Source organism: Pristiophorus japonicus, chromosome 9 (assembly GCF_044704955.1).
Source record: "Pristiophorus japonicus isolate sPriJap1 chromosome 9, sPriJap1.hap1, whole genome shotgun sequence".
NCBI classification, from domain to species: Eukaryota; Metazoa; Chordata; class Chondrichthyes; family Pristiophoridae; genus Pristiophorus; species Pristiophorus japonicus.
The window spans coordinates 38,722,749-38,743,957 of NC_091985.1; the positions used below are offsets into that span (position 1 = coordinate 38,722,749).

Sequence of the window (21,209 nt, forward strand, 5' to 3'; positions counted from 1 at the left end):
CTTTAACCAAGCTTTTGGTCATCTGCCTTAATTTCTTCTTTTGTGGCTAGGTGTCAAATGTATCTGTTTTGTCTTGTAACATTGCTGTGAAGTGCCTTGCGACGTTTTACTACGTTGAAGGCGCTATATAAATAAAAGTTTTTATTATTATTGATCGCAATACCTCTGGGCTGGTGAGAGAAAGGAATCAGCCAAGGTTCCTACTCCTGAATGCTATCCAATGACTAATGCTTCAGAGTTACATGTATGGATGATAATTGCAGACAGAACTGTCCTCAGTCATGATTAGCCCTATGGTCAAAGGCTTACATACAAAGAATGGGCATTTGGGCAGCTGTTGGTGCCTGTGAAACAGTGCCCAATATGAGCTAGTGCCCCAATATTTAATGCTGTAGCCGCTTTGAGTGTGTTAAGAGACAGCCACATAGTGTTGAACTGAAGTCAGATGTGGGCCAGACTGGGGAGGGAAGGTAGACTCCCTTCCCTGAAGGATGTTGCTGAACCGGATGGGTTTTTAACAACAATCCAGCAGCTTTCATGGTCATTTTCTGGGGCTAGCTCTCATGAATGATCAGATTTATTGAATTCAGGTTCAAAACTTGACATGATGGGATTATGAATTTACAACCTCCAGATGGTTAGGCCAGCACCAGAACCACAAGGCTCACCCTTAACAACCACAACAACCACAGCACAACACACATTTATATCATAGAAACATAGAAACATAGAAAATAGGTGCAGGAGTAGGCCATTCGGCCCTTCTAGCCTGCACCGCCATTCAATGAGTTCATGGCTGAACATGCACTTCAGTACCCCATTCCTGCTTTCTCACCATACCCCTTGATCCCCCTAGTAGTAAGGACTTCATCGAACTCCTTTTTGAATATATTTAGTGAATTGGCCTCAACAACTTTCTGTGGTAGAGAATTCCACAGGTTCACCACTCTCTGGGTGAAGAAATTCCTCCTCTTCTCGGTCCTAAATGGCTTGCCCCTTATCCTTAGACTGTGTCCCCTGGTTCTGGACTTCCCCAACATTGGGAACATTCTTCCTGCATCTAACCTGTCTAACCCCGTCAGAATTTTAAACGTTTCTATGAGGTCCCCTCTCATTCTTCTGAACTCCAGTGAATACAAGCCCAGTTGATCCAGTCTTTCTTGATAGGTCAGTCCCGCCATCCCGGGAATCAGTCTGGTGAACCTTCGCTGCACTCCCTCAATAGCAAGAATGTCCTTCCTCAGGTTAGGAGACCAAAACTGTACACAATACTCCAGGTGTGGCCTCACCAAGGCCCTGTACAACTGTAGCAACACCTCCCTGCCCCTGTACTCAAATCCCCTCGCTATGAAGGCCAACATGCCATTTGCTTTCTTAACTGCCTGCTGTACCTGCATGCCAACCTTCAATGACTGATGTACCATGACACCCAGGTCTCTTTGCACCTCCCCTTTTCCTAATCTGTCACCATTCAGATAATAGTCTGTCTCTCTGTTTTTACCACCAAAGTGGATAACCTCACATTTATCCACATTATACTTCATCTGCCATGCATTTGCCCACTCACCTAACCTATCCAAGTCGCTCTGCAGCCTCATAGCATCCTCCTCGCAGCTCACACTGCCACACAACTTAGTGTCATCCACAAATTTGGAGATACTACATTTAATCCCCTCGTCTAAATCATTAATGTACAATGTAAACAGCTGGGGCCTCAGCACAGAACCTTGCAGTACCCCACTAGTCACTGCCTGCCATTCTGAAAAGTCCCCATTTACTCCTACTCTTTGCTTCCTGTCTGACAACCAGTTCTCAATCCATGTCAGCACCCTACCCCCAATCCCATGTGCTTTAACTTTGCACATGAATCTCTTGTGTGGGACCTTGTCGAAAGCCTTCTGAAAGTCCAAATATACCACATCAACTGGTTCTCCCTTGTCCACTCTACTGGAAACATCCTCAAAAAATTCCAGAAGATTTGTCAAGCATGATTTCCCTTTCACAAATCCATGCTGACTTGGACCTATCATATCACCTCTTTCCAAATGCACTGCTATGACATCCTTAATAATTGTTTCCATCATTTTACCCACTACCGATGTCAGGCTGACCGGTCTATAATTCCCTGTTATCTCTCTCCCTCCTTTTTTAAAAAGTGGGGTTACATTGGCTACCCTCCACTCCGTAGGAACTGATCCAGAGTCAATGGAATGTTGGAAAATGACTGTCAAAGCATCCACTATTTCCAAGGCCACCTCCTTAAGTACTCTGGGATGCAGTCCATCAGGCCCTGGGGATTTATCGGCCTTCAATCCCATCAATTTCCCCAACACAATTTCCCGACTAATAAGGATTTCCCTCAGTTCCTCCTCCTTACTAGACCCTCCGACCCCTTTTATATCCGGAAGGTTGTTTGTGTCCTCCTTAGTGAATACCGAACCAAAGTACTTGTTCAATTGGTCCGCCATTTCTTTGTTCCCTGTTATGACTTCCCCGGATTCTGACTGCAGGGGACCTACGTTTGTCTTTACTAACCTTTTTCTCTTTACATATCTATAGAAACTTTTGCAATCCGTCTTAATGTTCCCTGCAAGCTTCTTCTCGTACTCCATTTTCCCTGCCCTAATCAAACCCTTTGTCCTCCTCTGCTGAGTTCTAAATTTCTCCCAGTCCCCGGGTTCATGCAATCACCATAGTAAAAATGGTCCAAGTGCTTCACAGAAGCAAAAATCAACATCATTGTTCGCAGAGCCAGGTGAGCAGGTCACCTGCCCCTGGTTGCTCTCTTGGCGGAGGATGATGCATAGTTCAAGATGATTGGAGGAGAAAATGGAAGAATATGGTAAATTTTGGGGCATTTTTAGACAGGTAAACAAAGGCTAATAATGTCATTTAAAGCAGTCATTGGTGGCAGATCAGACAACAAATCTGCTCCATTTTTAATTTAAAACCCTAATCTTAAACTAAGATGGGTTCAGCTAAATGGCCAGATATTCTTCAGATGGCTTTGGAGGGTGCAGCTGTGGCAAATCCATCCTTATATTTAATTACTAATCAATTGTGAGGATTATTTATAGAGAGTAAATGTATTTATATGTTCCTTATCCAGATATTTTTTTATGGTAAACTTAATTGATATTCATCTCAGCAAAATATCATATATAAAAGAATAATCTACATTGTGGATTGATATTGCAATGTACAATATTAAGAATGAAAGCATTACTATGTTTGTATAATACGCCTTTGTCCATTATTTGAACAACAACAACTTGTATTTATATCGTGCCTTTAACATAGTAAAACAAGGTGCTTCACAGGAGTAGTATGAGACAAAAAATTTGACACCGAACCACATAAGGAGAAATTAGGAGAAGTGTGCACAAGTTTGGTCAAAGAGGTAGGTTTTAAGGAGCGTCTTAAAGAGAGGCAGGGAGGTTTAGGTGGGGAATTCCAGAGCTTAGGGCCTAGGTAACAGAAGGCACGGCCACCAATGGTTGAGCGATTGTAATCAGGGATGCTCAAGAGGGCAGAATTAGAGGAGTGCAGACATCTCGGGAGGGGACTTGGGGGGGTTGTGGGGCTGGAGGTGATTACAGAGATAGAGAGGGACGAGGCCATGAAAGGATTTGAAAACCAGGATTGAGAATTTTGAAATCGAGACGTTGCTTAACCGGGAGCAAATGTAGGTCAGCGGGCACAGGGGTGATGGGTGAGCGGGAACATAGTTATGAACCAGTTTATGTTAAATTTGCTAACGCTTTGTTAAATATCGGATGAAGGGATTTTATATGAATGTGCAAATCTTTTTTTTACTAATGTCACAAGATGCAATTTCAAACTGCTGCATTTCCAGGCAGAGGGAGAATGTTGATGCACAGGAAAGTAATTAACTTAACGTATGATTAGAGTGCCACCTAGTGAGTTATTCGTTAAATGTTGAATCATTTCAACAGAAGAAATGGGACCAGGGAAATAGGTAAATTTAGTAACTAATGTGGAAAATATTTCTCTGCTACTTTAAAAAAACTGCAAATTTTATTTTATCAAATTAAATGCCAATGCTTTTAAAACATTGACATTTGATTTAGCATCTGTCTGAGGCTGAACCAGACTTTTCGCAGCCTAGGTTTCATATTCAACCCTGAAATGAGTTTCCAGCTACATATCCGCAGCATAACTAAAACCGCCTATTTCCCCCTCCGTAACATTGCCCGTCTCCAAACTTGCCTCAGCTCATCTGCTGCTGAAACCCTCATCCATGCCTTTGCTACCTCTAGACTTGGCTACTCCAACGCACTCCTGGCTGGCCTCCCACATTCTACTCTACATAAACTTGAAGTTATCCAAAACTCAGCAGCCTGTGTCCTAACTTGCACCAAGTCCCATTCACCCATCACCCCTGTGCTCACTGACCTACATTGGCTCCTGGTTTAGCAATGCCTCGATTTTAAAATTTGCACCCTTGTTTATAAATCCCTCCATGGCCTCGCCCCTCCCTAATCTCCTTCAGCCTCACAACCTCCTGAGATATCTGTGCTCCTCAAATTCTGCCTTCTTGACCATCCCTGATTATAACTGTGTTATGTATGTAATAACTCGATAGACTGAATACTGTAAACTAACACAGGTACAAACCTGGCTCTGCTTTATTAGAGGCCCAAAGTGATTACATTACATGATGGCTGGCCTTTTATACCTGGGCCGCACACACGTGCGTACAGCCCAATGACCTCCGACAGTTGACCCACCTGGTGGCTAGTAATCCCAAGCATACATACATGACAAACTGCTCAACCATTGGTGGATGTGCCTTCAGCTGCCTGGGCCCTAAGCTCTGGAACTCCCTCCCCAAACATCTCTGCCTCTGTACTTCTCTTTCCTCCTTTAAGACGTTCCTTACCTCGTTCACCTGTCGTAATTCCTTCTTATGTGGCTTGGTTTCAATTTTTTTTTGTCGTATGACACTCCTGTGGTGCACCTTGGGATGTTTCACTACATTAAAGGCATTATATAAACACAAATTGTTCTTGATTTCTGCAGTGCAACTCTTCGCTATTGTGCAAGGAGAAAGAACATATCGATATTTTAAATATATATTTGGAAAACCAATTCAACTATCCAAAGCTTATAATTAATAAAAAAATCTCCCGGCCGTAGGAGGGAGCTTCGCTTCACATGGTTCACTTGAGTGTATTAGTGTGTTGATCTCCGGAGGGATTCAGCCTGGGTCCACAGTGCAAATGATCTTGGGCAGATCATCAAGGAGGGGTGCAGAGCAAAGGCCGAGCGCTTCCCCTGGGACAATCAGGAATCAAATCGTCCCCCCTCAGTCGGCATTCCCTCTTGCGGCTGATTATATCGGATGATGGCTGAGGGGTTTGGAACAGATCCCATTCCCAAGCTCTCAGTCAGGGAATGGTGTTTGGTGAGAGTTAAGTTAAGCCAATCTAAAGGATGTTCGGAATTAATGTAACGTGGGGGATGGGGAGAAATTTTCAAGGAAGAACTTACAGCTGTTCCAAAGCCATTTATGTATCTGATCAATTTTACTGTGCACTTTGTGCGCAATTTAACTGACTTTTCAGCAAAGTGCCTTTTCTCTTTATTCAACTTTTATTTTATTAACACGTAGAAGCTGCTTTTTTCATTTTAACAAAAGCTTTGCTCTTGGCTTTACCTGTGATTTGCATATATTATACATTTCTCTACTCATAATCTAGACATCTACACGTTCCTGGAACTCTGCGGTGGCCCCATGCTGTGTAATTCTGACAGTGTCTTTTTAGAGTTCTTTCTTCGTGATGTCACATTATAAGATAGGCTTTATTTCAGCTGTTTCCTTCTTCTGTTTTTCCCCTCCCTCCCCTCTGTTCTTTCTTCTCTCCACTTCAGCCTCTTCTGCAAACTTGGAGTGCTTGTCAGACATAGGATATCACTGTTTGGTAAGCTATAGCATGAATGACTGAAGCATGGTGCCATATTGTTTTCTCACGATGTACATGTTTTGATTTTGGGCTTTGCCCTGTTGCATGGTCAGTTTAGCATGAACTGCGTTTGGCTCATGGGGATGCCAGTCTCCTTCCCTCTGCTTCCTGTTCTGCCAGCAAATCCGTCACTTCCTGTAGCTACGGTGCCTTGCCCTGCGGTTCCACCACTGTCAGTTTTGGTCTGCTTGTCTGCAATGGTTCTTCAAAATCTATAATATTTAAGATTCACCATTAAGCTATTCATTCAAAACGCATGATATTTTATCTGTCTTATTGATGAAAGGTTTGTACGTTGGTCAACGACAGCTATTATGTGTTACAATCTTTCAAATGTTTGTGTCAATGGAGATGTCAGTCTTCTATTTCATTTGGTCGACATAGTCAGCAAAAAATAAACACGATGGGCTAAAATGGGCTGGAAACCTGGATTTTGGTACTGCCAGCTAATTAACATCAGCGCAGCGTTGATTTTCTGGTGTAACGCGCTGTTTCCAGCGCTAAGCTCAACAGGAGGCCAAAGCTCGAGTCTGTGTCCCGCTTGCAGTGAAGGGGAACAGGGAAGAAAGGAGCGAACCTGTAGGCCATGCATGGAATAGTTGCCCTACTTGCTCCAACAATATTAGCTGCCATCCGATGTTTGTTGATTTTTTTAATAGTTCATGAAATGAATGCATCTGCGTTCTCTGTAACACGAATCTTTCCCCAATGGTTACTCTTAAAAAGTGTTTAAATGTGTAGTCATCGTGCCAGCTTTGAGTGAGTCTCGACACAAAATAATTATTTATGTAATTTTGAATAAATTCATTATAATTCCTTAAAATCTTCAGCAGTTGAGTCCAGATTTGCTGGGGGTGGGGGAGGGGGCGGGGGGCCATTCTGGTGATGCTATCATAAAGGTAAAAGAGATCTTATCAGAGATGATCTTCAAACGTTGCAATGGAGTTCCAGGCAATCTGATGCTCTTCTTTAATATTTGCTGGGAATCTGCCAAGGGCTTTGCAGTTTTGTACAGGTGTTCAGTTCTGAACTAGTCCCAGCGTTTGGAAATTTCTCCTGCTTCTTTAATAATGGACTCCAACATTTTCCCAACCACAGATGTTAGGCTAACTGGTCTATAGTTTCCTGCTTTTTGTCTGCCTCATTTTTGAAATAGGGGCATCACATTTGCAGTTTTCCAATCTGCTGGGACCTCCCCAGAATCCAAGGAATTTTGCTAAATTACAACCAATGCATTCATAATCCCTGTCGCTACTTAAGACCCTAAGATGCAAGCCATCAGGTCCAGGGGATTTATCCGCCTTTAGTCCCATTATCATACTGATTACCACCTCTGTTGTGTATGGAGAAAGAGTCAGACTGAGCACTGTGGGCTCAAAGTAAAATGTGATCGTAGTCTTTTATTGCAGATCTCCAGATTGTCTCTCCAACCTGTGAAACCTCCTTAAATACCTGTGCTCCCAAGGGATTGTGGGATCCCTTGGTACTCCAGGGGATGAGCCCTCTGGTGGCTGTACAGAGTAACTACAAATTGACATATATAACAACACTCCCCACGCAAAGTCAATAGTGTAACTATTTACAATTTGAGTCAATCTGGGGCCCTTCCTGCCCTGGTTGATCGTCTCGGTGTGAAAGCTGATATTGTTGAATCATTTGTAGGGCCCTCGCTGGGTTGCAGTGCAGCTGGCCTTGCTGGGCTGCCTGGCGTGTTGGGCCCTGCAGGGCTGCTGTGGATGATGGGTTCTGCTTTGTGGTCAACCGTGGTGCCGGTTGCCACTGGTGTGTATGTTGGGATCAAAAAAGGTAGGGACCAAGGTGGGTTACTCAGGATAGTCCGTGAATCTGAGTTTGACTTGGTCCAAGTGTTTCCGGTGAATTAGTTCATTTGAAAGTTTGACCCGAAACACCCTGCTCCTCTCTTTGGCCACGACAGTGCCAGGGAGCCACTTGGGACCTTGTCCATAATTTAATACAAATACAGGATAATTGATTTCAATCTCGCGTGACACATTTGCGCTATCATCGTATGCACTTTGTTGAAGCCGTCTGCTCTCTACCTGTTCACGTAGATCAGGGTGAACTAACGAGAGCCTTTTCTTAAGTGCTCTTTTCATGAGCAGTTCAGCAGGTGGGATCTCAGTGAGTGAGTGGGGTCTCGTGCGGTAGCTAAGCAGGACTCGGGACAGGCGAGTCTGCAATGAGCCTGCAGTTACCCTCTTCAATCCTTCCTTGATGGTTTGCACTGCTCTCTCTGTCTGACCATTGGACGTTAGTTTAAACGGGGCAGATGTGACATGTTTGATCCCGTTACGGGTCATGAATTCTTTGAACTCAACACTGGTAAAACATGGCCTGTTGTCGCTCACCAGGACATCGGGTAGGCCGTGAGTGGCAAACATGGCCCGCAGACTTTCAGTCATGGCAGCGGATGTGCTAGCCGACATTATCTCACATTCAATCCACTTGGAGTACGCGTCTACAACCACAAGGAACGGTTTACCCAAGACCGGGCCTGCATAGTCGACGTGTACCCTAGACCACGGTTTGGAGGGCCAAGACCATAAACTTAGCGGCGCTTCCCTGGGTGCATTGCTTAACTGCGAGGATGTATTACATCTGTGAACGCAGGACTCTTAAGTCCGCATCGATACCGGGCCACCACACGTAGGTTCTGGCAATCGCTTTCATCATTACGATGCCTGGGTGGGTACTGTGGAGGTCATTGATGAAGGCGTCTCTGTCCTTCTTGGGGACCACTACTCGATTGCCCCACAGAAGGCAGTCTGTCTGTATAGACATTTCATCTTTGCACCGCTGGAACGGCTTTATCTCTTCCTGCATTTCCACTGGGACATTGGACCAGCTCCCGTGAAGCACACAGCTTTTGACTAGAGATAATAAAGTGTCCTGGCTTGCCTAGGTTTTGATCTGCCAGGCAGTGACGGGTGACTGCTCACTCTCAAATGCTCCCATAACCATGGCAAGATCTGCGGGCTGTGCCATTTCCAACCCCTGGTGGGCAATGGCAGCCTACTGAGAACATTGGCACAGTTTTCTGTGCCTGGCCTGTGGTTGATGGCGTAGTTGTGTACTGACAACGTGAACACCCATCTCTGGATGCGGGCCGATGCGTTGGTATTTATTCCTTTACTCTCGGAAAACAGGGATATAAGTGGCTTATGGCCAGTTTCCAATTCGAATTTTAGCCCAAACAGGTATTGATGCATTTTCTTTACCCCATAGACACACGCTAACGCTTCTTTTTCAATCATGCTGTAGGCTCTCTCAGCCTTAGACAGACTCCTGGATGCACAAGCAACCGGTTGCAGTTTCCCGAAATATAGAAACATAGAAATATAGAAAATAGGTGCATGAGTAGGCCATTCGGCCCTTCGAGCCTGCATCGCCATTCAATGAGTTCATGGCTGAACATGCAACTTCAGTACCCCATTCCTGCTTTCTCGCCATACCCCTTGATCCCCCTAGTAGTAAGGACTTCATCTAACTCCCTTTTGAATATATTTAGTGAATTGGCCTCAATAACTTTCTGTAGTAGAGAATTCCACAGGTTCACCACTCTCTGGGTGAAGAAGTTTCTCCTCATCTCGGTCCTAAATGGCTTACCCCTTAACCTTAGTAACCCCTGGTTCTGGACTTCCCCAACATTGGGAACATTCTTCCTGCATCTAACCTGTCTAAACCCGTCAGAATTTTAAACGTTTCTATGAGATCCCCTCTCATTCTTCTGAACTCCAGTGAATACAAGCCCAGTTGATCCAGTCTTTCTTGATATGTCAGTCCCGCCATCCTGGGAATCAGTCTGGTGAACCTTCACTGCACTCCCTCAATAGCAAGAATTTCCTTCCTCAAGTTAGGAGACCAAAACTGTACACAATACTCCAGGTGTGGTCTCACCAAGGCCCTGTACAACTGTAGTAACACCTCCCTGCCCCTGTACTCAAATCCCCTTGCTATGAAGGCCAACATGCCATTTGCTTTCTTAACCGCCTGCTGTACCTGCATGCCAATCTTCAATGACTGATGTACCATGACACCCAGGTCTCGTTGCACCTCCCCTTTTCCTAATCTGTCACCATTCAGATAATAGTCTGTCTCTCTGTTTTTACCACCAAAGTGGATAACCTCACATTTATCCACATTATACTTCATCTGCCATGCATTTGCCCACTCACCTAACCTATCCAAGTCACTCTGGAGCCTCATAGCATCCTCCTCGCAGCTCACACGTCCACCCAACTTAGTGTCGTCCGCAAATTTGGAGATATTACATTTAATCCCCTCGTCTAAATCATTAATGTACAATGTAAACAGCTGGGGCCCCAGCACAGAACCTTGCGGTACCCCACTAGTCACTGCCTGCCATTCTGAAAAGTCCCCATTTACTCCTACTCTTTGCTTCCTGTCTGCCAACCAGTTCTCAATCCACGTCAGCACACTACCCCCAATCCCATGTGCTTTAACTTTGCACATTAATCTCTTGTGTGGGACCTTGTCGAAAGCCTTCTGAAATCATTAGCTTGTTGCAATACACACCCGACGCCATATGATGACGCATCACATGCTAGTACCAAACGCTTACATGGATCATACAACACAAGCAATTTGTTTGAGCATAACAATTTTCTCGCTTTTACAAAGGCATTTTTTCAGCTTTTGCCCCAAACCCATTCGTCCCCTTTTCGTAGTAAGACATGTAGTGGTTCTAGCAGTGTGCTGAGACCCGATAAGAAGTTACCAAAGTAGTTCAAGAGTCCCAGGAACGACCGCAGCTCCGTCACGTTCTGTGGCCTCGGTGCGTTCTCGATTGCCTCCGTCTTCACGTTGGTGGGCCTGATGCTGTCTGCCGCTAACCTCCTTCCCAGGAACTCCACTTCAGGCACCAGGAAAATGCACTTGGAGCGTTTTAACCTGAGCCCCACACGGTTGAGTCGACTAAGAACCTCCTCCTGCAGGTGCTCGACTGTGTTCCGACCTGTGACCAAGATTTCGTCCTGGAAGACCACGGTGTGCGGGACCGACTTCAGTAAACTTTCCATGTTTCTCTGCAATATCGCCGCCGCTGATTGGATTCCAAACGGGCATCTGTTATGAACAAAAAGATCTTTGTGCGTGTTGATGCAGGTGAGGGCCTTCACTGATTCCTCCAGTTCCTGTGTCATGTAGGCTGAAGTCAGATCCAGCTTCGTGAATGTCTTTCCTCCCGCCAGCGTTGCAAAGAGGTTGTCGACCTTTGGTATGGGTATTGGTTGTGCAGGGAGAAACGATTGATAGTTACTTTGTAATCGCCACAGATTCTGACGATGCCATCTGCCTTGAGGACTGGGACAATAGGACTGGCCCACTCGCTGAACTCAATCGGTGAAATGATGCCCTCTCTTTGCAGCCGGTCCAGCTCGATCTCTACCCTTTCTCTCATCATGTACAGTACTGCTTTCACCTTGTGATGGATGGGTCCGCCCCCAGAATTAGGTGAATCTGCACTTTTGCTCCTTGGAATTTCCCGATGTCTGGTTCGAACAGCGAAGGAAATTCTTTTAAGACCTGGGCACACGAAGTGTTGTCAGCGGACGATAGTGTTCGGACGTCGTCCCAGTTCCAGCATATCTTTCCCAGCCAGCTCCTGCCGAGCAGCGTGGGACCATCGCCCAGTACCACCCAGAGTGGTAGCTTGTACACTGCTCCATCATAGGAGATCTTTACAGTAGCATTGCCGATTACAGGAATCAATTCTTTAGTGTAAGTTCTTAGTTTCGTGCGAACTGGAGTTAAGACTGACCTTGAGGCCTTGTTGCACCACAATCTTTCGAAAGTCTTTTTGCCCATGATGGACTGGCTCATGCCCGTGTCCACCTCCATTGACACTGGGAGTCCATTTAGTTCAACATTCAGCATTATCGGGGGACAATTCGTGGTGAATGTGTGCACCCCATGTACCTCTGCCTCCTCTGTCTGAGGCTCTGGTTCATCGTGATCCTTCGTTGATCTGTCCTCCTCTGCAACATGGTGGTTTGTAGGCTTAACAGGCTTAACAGGCTTAACAGCTCGCCTGCACACTCGTTGGAGGTGTCCCATTGTTCCACAGCCCTTGCAAACATACTGTTTGAATTGGCATGAATGGAAACGATGATCACCCCCGCAGCGCCAACAAAGTGTTAATGGACTTGCATTCATCGCCCTTGATGGTGGACTGAGAGTCATCTGTGGACGTGCAGCTGCAGGAATGTGTGACCTGCCCTGTACATTATGATTCGAAAACAACATCACTTTGTTCACAGTACTTGTAGCAGCACTTGTGTGCTGAGAGATTTACTTCGTATTGTCACTGGTGGCAATGAATGCCTGGGCTATCGTTATGGCCTTACTCAAGATTGTGGTCTCGACAGTCAAAAGTTTGTGAAGTATGGTTTTGTGGTCGATGCCAAGTCTGAAAAAGTCTCTGAGCATGTGCTCCAAATGTCCTTCAAATTCGCAATGTCCTGCAAGGCGTCTTAGCTTGGCGACATAACTCACCACTTCCTGGCCTTCAGACCTTTTGTAGGTGTAGAACCGGTACCTCGCCATCAGAACGCTTTCCTTCGAGTTCAAATGCTCTTGGACCAGTGTGCACAAATCGTCGTATGATTTCTCCGTGGGTTCCGCTGGAGTGAGCAGATTCTTCATGAGGCTATACGTTGGTGCCCCACAGACAGTGAGGAGGATCGCCCTTCGTTTGGCAGCGCTCTCTTGCCCATCCAACTCCTTGGCCACGAAGTATTGGTCGAATCGCTCCACATACGTTTCCCAATCATCCCCCTCTGAGAATTTCTCCAGGATGCCCACTGTTCTCTGCATCTTTAGGTTCGCTATCTATATCTTGTCACCAGGTGTTGTGTAAGGAGAAAGAGTCAGACTGAACACTGTCAGCTCAAAGTAAAGTGTGACCTTAGTCTTTTATTGCAGGTCTCCAGAGTGCCTCTCCAACCTGTGAAGCCTCCTTAAATACCTGTGCTCCAAAGGAATTGTGGGATCCCTTGGGACTCCAGGGGATGAGCCCTCTGGTGGCTGTACAGAGTAAATACAAGTCCACATATGTAACAACCTCCTTAGTGATTGTGATCGGGTTACAGGGACTGACACATCTTTCAGGATAGGGTTACAGGGACTGACACATACTCAGGGTGGGGTTACAGGGACTGACACATCTTTCAGGGACTGACACATCTTTCAGGATAGGGTTACAGGGACTGACACATACTCAGGGTGGGGTTACAGGGATTGACACATCTTTCAGGGACTGACACATCTTTCAGGATAGGGTTACAGGGACTGACACATACTCAGGGTGGGGTTACAGGGACTGACATATCTTTCAGGAACTGACACATCTTTCAGGATAGGGTTACAGGGACTGACACATCTCTCAGAATAGGGTTACAGGGACTGAATGACACATCTCTTAGGGTTATCGTCATAGGCAGTCCCTCGGAATCGAGGAAGACTTGCTTCCACTCCTGAAGTGAGTTCTTTGGTGGCTGAACAGTCCAATCGAGAGCCACAGATTCTGTCACAGGTGGGACAGAGAGTCGTTGAGGGAAGGGGTGGGTGGGACAGGTTTGCCGCACACTCTTTCTGCTGTCTGCGCTTGATTTCTGCATGCTCTCGGCGATGAGACTCGAGGAGCTCAGTGCCCTCTCGGATGCACTTCTCCACTTAGGGCGGTCTTGGGCCAGGGACTCCCAGGTGTCAGTGGGGATGTTGCACTTTATCAGGGAGGCTTTGAGGGTGTCCTTGTAGCGTTTCCGCTGCCCACCTTTGGCTCGTTTGCCATGAAGGAGCTCTGAGTAGAGCACTTGCTTTGGGAGTCTTGAGTCTGGCATGCGGACTATGTGGCCTGCCCAGCAGAGCTGATCGAGTGTGGTCAGTGCTTCAATGTTGGGGATGTTAGCCTGATTGAGGACACCGATGTTGGTGCGCCTGTCCTCCTAGTGGATTTGTAGGATCTTGCGGAGACATCATTGGTGATATTTCTCTAGCAACTTGAGGTGTCTACTGTACATGGTCCATGTCTCTGAGCCATACAGTAGGGCAGGTATTACTACAGCCTTGTAGACCATGAGCTTGGTGGCAGTTTTGAGGGCCTGGTCTTCAAACACTCTTTTCCTCAGGCGGCCGAAGGCTGCACTGGGTAGGGTTACAGGGACTGACGCATCTCTTAGGATAGGGTTACACAGTCTGACACATCTCTCAGGGTAGGGTTACAGGGTCTGACACATCTCTCAGGATAGGGTTACAGGGACTGACTGACACTTCTCTCAGGATAGGGTTACAGGGTCTGACACATCTCTCAGGATAGGGTTATAGGGACTGACAAGTCTCTCAGGGTAGGGTTACAGGGACTGACTGACACATCTCTCAGGATAGGGTTACAGAGACTGTATAGGATTGTGGGAAGAGACCACATGGCACGAGAAGCCCTCCGGAGCCTGCAGGAAGCCAGGAAGCTCTACCCCGGCCGGTCTGTCGACATCATTTTCGGGCGGCCAGGACAAAAGCTGAAATCATGGGAGGCAGAGCTGGAAAAGCTGGTAGCACTGTGCGACCATCACTGTTGTGTATCTGTAAAGCATGCACTCCCATGTTTCGCCACCAGGGAGCGCATCCCTTGAAGTCCCAAGGGATCCCAGCATCCCTTGGGAGCACTGGATATAAGCCGGCCCCTAAGGCCTTTTCCTCACTCTGGAGTGTCTTAATAAAGACTGAGGTCACTGTTACTTTAACCTCTCCGTGTGCAGCCTCATCTGTGTTAGGAGCACAATAACTGGCGATGAGTCTACGAATCCCACGCAAAGATGCAGCAAACTGTGGGAATCCTGGAGAAGTTTTCGGAGGGTGAGCGCTGTAAAAAGAAGAGCGGTCCTCCTCATGGTCTGTGGGGCACCGACCTACAGCCTCATGAAGAATCTTCTGGCTCCGGTGAAACCCACAGATAAGTCGTATGAGGAGCTGTGTACATTGGTGCGGGAGCATCTTAACCCAAGGGAGAGCCTGCTGATGGCGAGGTATCGGTTCGACACGTGCCAGCAATCTGAAGGTCAGGAAGTGGCGAGCTACGTCACCGAGCTAAGAGACGAGCAGATGCTCAGAGACTTTTTTGTACTGGGCATTGACCACGAGACCATCCGACGAAAACTTTTGACTGTAGAGACACCAACCCTCAGTAAGACCATTGCGATAGCAGAGGCGTTTATGTCCACCAGTGATAACACCAAACAAATCTCTCAGCACACAAGTGCTAGCATTGTTCATAAATTAACTGGAACTGTGTTTGCGAGCAGAAATGTACAGGGCAGAAACCACGAGTCTGCAGGTGCCAGCAGGCCTCAGGTGACCCTGGTGACTTAGAGTCCGCAACAAAGGATGAATGCAAGGCAATTCACACCTTGTTGGCGTTGTGGAGGCTTCCATTCAGCCTATTCATGCCGCTTCAAAGGGTATGTTTGCAAGAGCTGTGGAACAATGGGGCATCTCCAATGAGCTTGCAGACGAGCTGCAAGCTCTGCAAAACCTGATAACCACCAAGTGGCAGAGGAAGATCAATCCATGGTGGATCAAAGCAATTTTGAGCCTCAGACAGAGAAGGCAGATGCTGAAGTATACGGGGTGCACACACTTTCGATGAAATGTCCACCTATAATGCTAAATGTAAAATTGAATGGCTTATCCGTAGCCACGGAACTGGACACTGGCGCTAGCCAATCCATCATGAATAAAAAGATGTTTGAGAGACTGTGGTGCAACAAGGCACTCAGACCAGCCCTGAGCCCCATCCACACGAAACTGAGAATGTACACCAAAGAGCTCATCACTGTCCTGGGCAGAGCCATGGTCAAGGTCACCTACAAGGGCACGGTGCACGAACTGCCACTCTGGCATTGTCCCGGACGATGGCCCCACACTGCTTCGAAGGAGCTGGCTGTGCAAAATCCACTGGAACTGGGATGACATCCGAGCGCTATCACATGTCGATGATGTACCCAGGTTCTTAACAAATTTCCTTCCGTTTTTGAGCCAGGCATTGTAAACTTTTCCGGGGCGAAGGTGCGGATCCACTTGGTCCCAGAGGCACGACCCATTCACCACAAGGCGCGAGCGGTACCTCACATGATGAGGGAGAGAGTGGAAATCGAGCGGAAATCGAGCTGGACAGGCTGCAACGTGAGGGCATCATCACCCCAGTGGAATTCAGCGAGTGGGCCAGCCCGATTGTTCCAGTACTCAAAAGTGATGGCACGGTCAGGATTTGCGGCGATTATAAAGTAACTATTAATCGTTTCTCGCTACAGGACCAATACCAAAGCCAGACGACCTATTTGCGACGCTGGCAGGAGGCAAGACGTTCACCAAGCTCGACCGGACTTCGGCCTACATGACGCAGGAGCTGGAGGAGTCTTCGAAGGGCCTCACCTGCATCAACACGCACAAGGGACTGTTCATCTACAACAGATGCCCGTTTGGAATTTGGTCGGCTGCAGCGATCTTCCAGAGAAACATGGAGAGCCTATTCAAGTCGGCACCACACATGGTGGTTTTTCAGAACGACATATTGGTCACAGGTCAGGACACCGTCGAGCACCTACAAAACCTGGAGGTCCTCCAGCGATTGGATCGTGTAGGGCTGCGGCTGAAGAGGTCGAAATGCGTCTTCATGGCAACAGAATTGGAGTTTTTGGGGAGAAAGATCACGGCAGACGGCATTCGGCCCACAGACGCCAAGACAGAGGCTATCAGGAACGCGCCCAGGCCACAGAACATACCGGAGCTGCGGTCATTCCTGGGACTCCTCAACTCTTTTGGTTACTTCCTACCGGGGTGAAGCACCCTCTTAGAGCTCCTAAATGTGTTACTGCGTAAAGGTGAGAACTGGGTATGGGGAAAAAAAACAAGTAATTGCTTTTGAGAAAGCCAGAAACATTTTATGCTCCAACAAGCTGCTTGTATTGTATAACCCATGTAAAAGACTTGTGCTAGCATGTGACGCATCGTCGTACGGAGTCGGCTGTGTATTACAACATGCTAACATTGCGGGGAAGTTGCAACCTGTCGCCTATGCCTTCAGGAGCTTGTCTAAGGCCGAGAGGGCCTGCAGCATGATTGAGAAAGAGGCATTAGCATGTGTGTTCGGGGTAAAGAAAATGCATCAGTACCTGTTTGGCCTCAAATTTGAGCTGGAAATCGATCACAAGCCCCTAATATCCCTGTTCGCTGAAAACAAGGGGATAAATACTAACGCCTCAGCCCGCATACAGAGGTGGGCACTCGCGCTATCAACATATAACTATGCCATCCGCCACAGGCCAGGCACTGAGAACTGTGCGGATGCTCTCAGTCGGCTACCATTGCCCACCACGGGGGTGAAAATGGCGCAGCCTGCAAACTTGTTGATGATGGTGCAACCCGCAGACGTGTTGATGGTCATGGAAGCGTTTGAAAATGATAAATCACCTGTCACGGTTCGCCAGATTAGGACTTGGATGACAGGAAGCAGAGTGTCGGGATAAACGGGTCCTTTTAAGAATGGCAGGCAGTGACTAGCGGAGTGCTGGAGGGCTCACTGCTGGGACCCCACTCTTTACAATATACATTAACGATTTGGATGAAGGAATTGAGTGTAATATCTCCAAGTTTGCAGATGACATTAAACTGGGTGGCGATGTGAGCTGTGAGGGGGACGCTAAGAGGCTGCAGGGTGACTTGGATAGGTTAGGGGAGTGGGCAAATGCATGGCAGATGCAGTATAATGTATACTGCATTATATGAGGTTATCCATTTTGGGGGCAAAAACACGAAGGCAGAATATTATCTGAATGGTGGCAGATTAGGAAAAGGGGAGGTGCAACGAGACCTGGGTGTCATGGTACATCAGTCATTGAAGGTTGGCATACAGGTACAACAGGTGGTGAAGAAGGCAAATGGTATGTTGGCCTTCATAGCTAGGGGATTTGAGTATAGGAGCAGGGAGGTCTTACTGCAGTTGTACAGGGCCTTAGTGTGGCCTCACCTGGAATATTGTGTTCAGTTTTGGTCTCCTAATCAGAGGAAGGACGTTCTTGTATTGAGGGAGTGCAGCGAAGGTTCACCAGACTAATTCCAGGGATGGCTGGACTGGCATATGAGGAGAGACTGGATCGACTGGGCCTTTATTCACTGGAGTTTAGAAGGATGAGAGGGGATCTCATAGAAATGTATAAGATTCTGACGGGACTGGACAGGTTAGATGCAGGAAGAATGTTCCCGATGTTGGGGGAGTCCAGAACCAGGGGACATAGTCTTAGGATAAGAGGTAGGCCTTTTAGGACTGAGATGAGGAGAAACTTCTTCACTCAGAGAGTTGTTAACCTGTGGAATTCCCTGCTGCAGAGAGTTGTTGATGCCATTGGATATATTCAAGAGGGAGTTAGATAGGGCCCTTTACGGCTATGGGGATCAAGGGGTATGGAGAGAAAGCAGGAAAGGGGTACTGAGGGAATGATCAGCCATGATCTTATTGATTGGTGGTGCAGGCTCGAAGGGCCGAATGGCCTACTCCTGCACCTATTTTCAATGTCTATGTTTCTAAGATCCTCTGCTGTCCCTAGTAAAAAATTGTGTGCTGCATGGGAGTTGGGCCAGTATCCCCGTTGAAATGCAAGAGCTAATCAAGCCATTCCAGCGGCGAAAGGACGAGCTGTCCATTCAGGCAGACTGCCTGTTGTGGGGGTAACCGCATAATGCTACCCAAAAAGGGCAGGTAGACATTCATCTCGGATCTCCACAGCACACACCCGGGTATAGTAATGATGAAAGCGATAGCCAGATCCCACGTATGGTGGCCTGGTATCGACTCTGACTTAGAGTCCTGTGTACAGCAATGCAGCGTGTGTGCTCAGTTGAGCAACGCATCCAGAGAGGCACCACGAAGTTTGTGGTCATGGCCCTCCAGACTATGGTTGAGGATCCATGTCGACTATGCTGGCCCGTTTCTCGGTAAAATGTTCCTGGTGGTGGTGGATGCTTTTTCAAAATGGATTGAATGTGAAATAATGTCGGGAAGCAGCGCCACCGCCACCATTGAAAGCCTGAGGGCCATGTTTGCCACCCACGGCCTGCCTGACATACTGGTCAGTGACAACGGGCCATGTTTCACCAGTGCCGAATTTAAAGAATTCATGAACTGCAATGGGATCAAACATGTCACCTGGGCCCTGTTTAAACCAGCATCCAATGGGCAGGCAGAGCGGGCAGTACAAACCATCAATCAGAGCCTTAAACAAGTCACAGAAGGCTTACTCCAAACTTGCCTGTCCAGAGTACTGCTCAGCTACTGCACGAGACCCCACTCACTCACAGGGGTGTCTCCGGCTGAGCGACTCATAAAAAGGATACTTAAAACTAGACTCTCGCTGGTTCACCCCAACCTGCATGGTCAGGTAGAGAGCAGGCGGTAGCAACAAAATGTAAACGATGGTCACGCCACTGTGTCACGGGAAATTGATCTGAATGACCCTGTGTATGTACTAAACTATGGACATGATCCCAAGTGGATCACGGGCACGGTGATAGCTAAAGAAGGGAGTAGGGTGTTTGTCGTCAAACTAGACAATGGACAAATTTGCAGAAAGCACCTGGACCAAAGGAGGCTGCGGTTCACAGACTGCCCTGATCAACCCACAGCAGACACCACCTTTTGAGAGCCCACAACACACACCCAAAGGATCAACGACACCACCCCGGACCAGGAAATCGAACCCATCACACGCAACAGCCCAGCAAGGTCAGGCTCACCCAGCAGCCCTGCAGGGCCAACAACACGCCAGCCCAGCGAGGGCACAGCCAACACACCAGAACAGACATTTGTACCAAGGCGGTCCACCAGGGAAAGAAAGGCTCCCGACCGCCTCACCTTGTAAATAGTTTTCACTTTGACTTTGGCGGGGAGTGATGTTATGTATCTGTAAAGCATGCACTCCCATGTTCCGCCACCAGGGAGCGCATGCCCTGAAGTCCCATGGGATCCCAGCATCCCTTGGGAGCACTGTATATAAGCCGGCCCCTAAGGCCTGTTCCTCACTCTGGAGTGTCTTAATAAAGACTGAGGTCACTGTAACTTTAACCTCCCTTTGTGCAGCCTCATCTGTGTTAGGAACACAATAATCACGTGTCGCTCTATCAGCTGACCTTGGAGAGGGGACCGCCCTTTTCAGGCAGGTGAAAGAGAAGGTTCTGAGCATACCCGAGCAAGAGGCGATGGCAGAGATGTACCAAACAGCAAGGAGCATTCTGGGAAAGGCAGGATTCCATCAATATGAAGTGTCGAACTGTGCTAAAAATTGCTTCAGTATTGCTGCACTGGTTTGTGACGGAGGAGCGGCGAGAGATCGTGGCGGATTGCGATAGATGAGGGTACAGGGCCCAGAAGAGCCGAGGGCCCAGGGGCAGCACAGGCCAGCCCACACTGCGATATGTGTGCGCACTAGGTCCATGCAGCAGAGCAGGTCTCCAGTCGTCTTGGTTAACCCTTGCCACTGGACCAAGACCTAGCTCTGTCAAGCCCGTGTGGTGGCTGATGTGCAACGGTCACCACACGTTAAAAAAATCCCTGCACAGGCATCTTCCACCCTTCAATTGGAGTTCAGAACTAGAACTTTGGGTCCTCCATTGAAACATTTGTGAACTCTTGTGGAAGCAAGTCATCCTCGTTCGAGGGACCGCCTTTGATGATGATGAGTCCCAGCATCCATCCGAGGTGTTTCCACTTGTCAGCCTCCATCTTTGTATACAATCTGCCGAGTCATGCCAGACTCTGCATGATCGTTAACACTGCTGAAACGCTTTAAGTGGCTGCACGCACTGGCATACTTTAGAGCGGGTGGCAATCGGAGCGGCAAAATCCAAAATGGATGAGTGGGTGTCAGCTCGGTGTCGCACACTGATTAACGTCACGCTCCCAACTTATTACAATATTTTCGGCAAGCGAAGCCATCAGCAGCACTGCCGAACTGCCGAAAATGGCGGCTGCCGCAGGACCACCGTCAGCGGGCGATATAGTGTGGTGGTGGCAGCCATTTTTCCCCCGAGTCTGGCAGTAACGGGTGGTGCTAATCCCTCGAACTTTTAGCCTTATGAGTTATGCATGGCAGTCCATTTCTTTGTGGTCTCTAAGTGGAGGCCATTCAAAATGAT

At 47.6% G+C, this 21,209-nt stretch overlaps 1 protein-coding gene across 1 annotated transcript in view; it reads left to right on the forward strand.

Moving 5' to 3' along the window:
- Nucleotides 1-21,209, forward strand: part of ryr2a (ryanodine receptor 2a (cardiac)) — a 924,147-nt gene that overhangs the window by 647,899 nt on the left and 255,039 nt on the right. Inside the window, exon 63 of the mRNA XM_070890953.1 lies at nt 5,896-5,945. Coding sequence (XP_070747054.1) covers nt 5,896-5,945 — 50 coding nt within the window. The remainder of the gene's footprint in view (nt 1-5,895; nt 5,946-21,209) is intronic.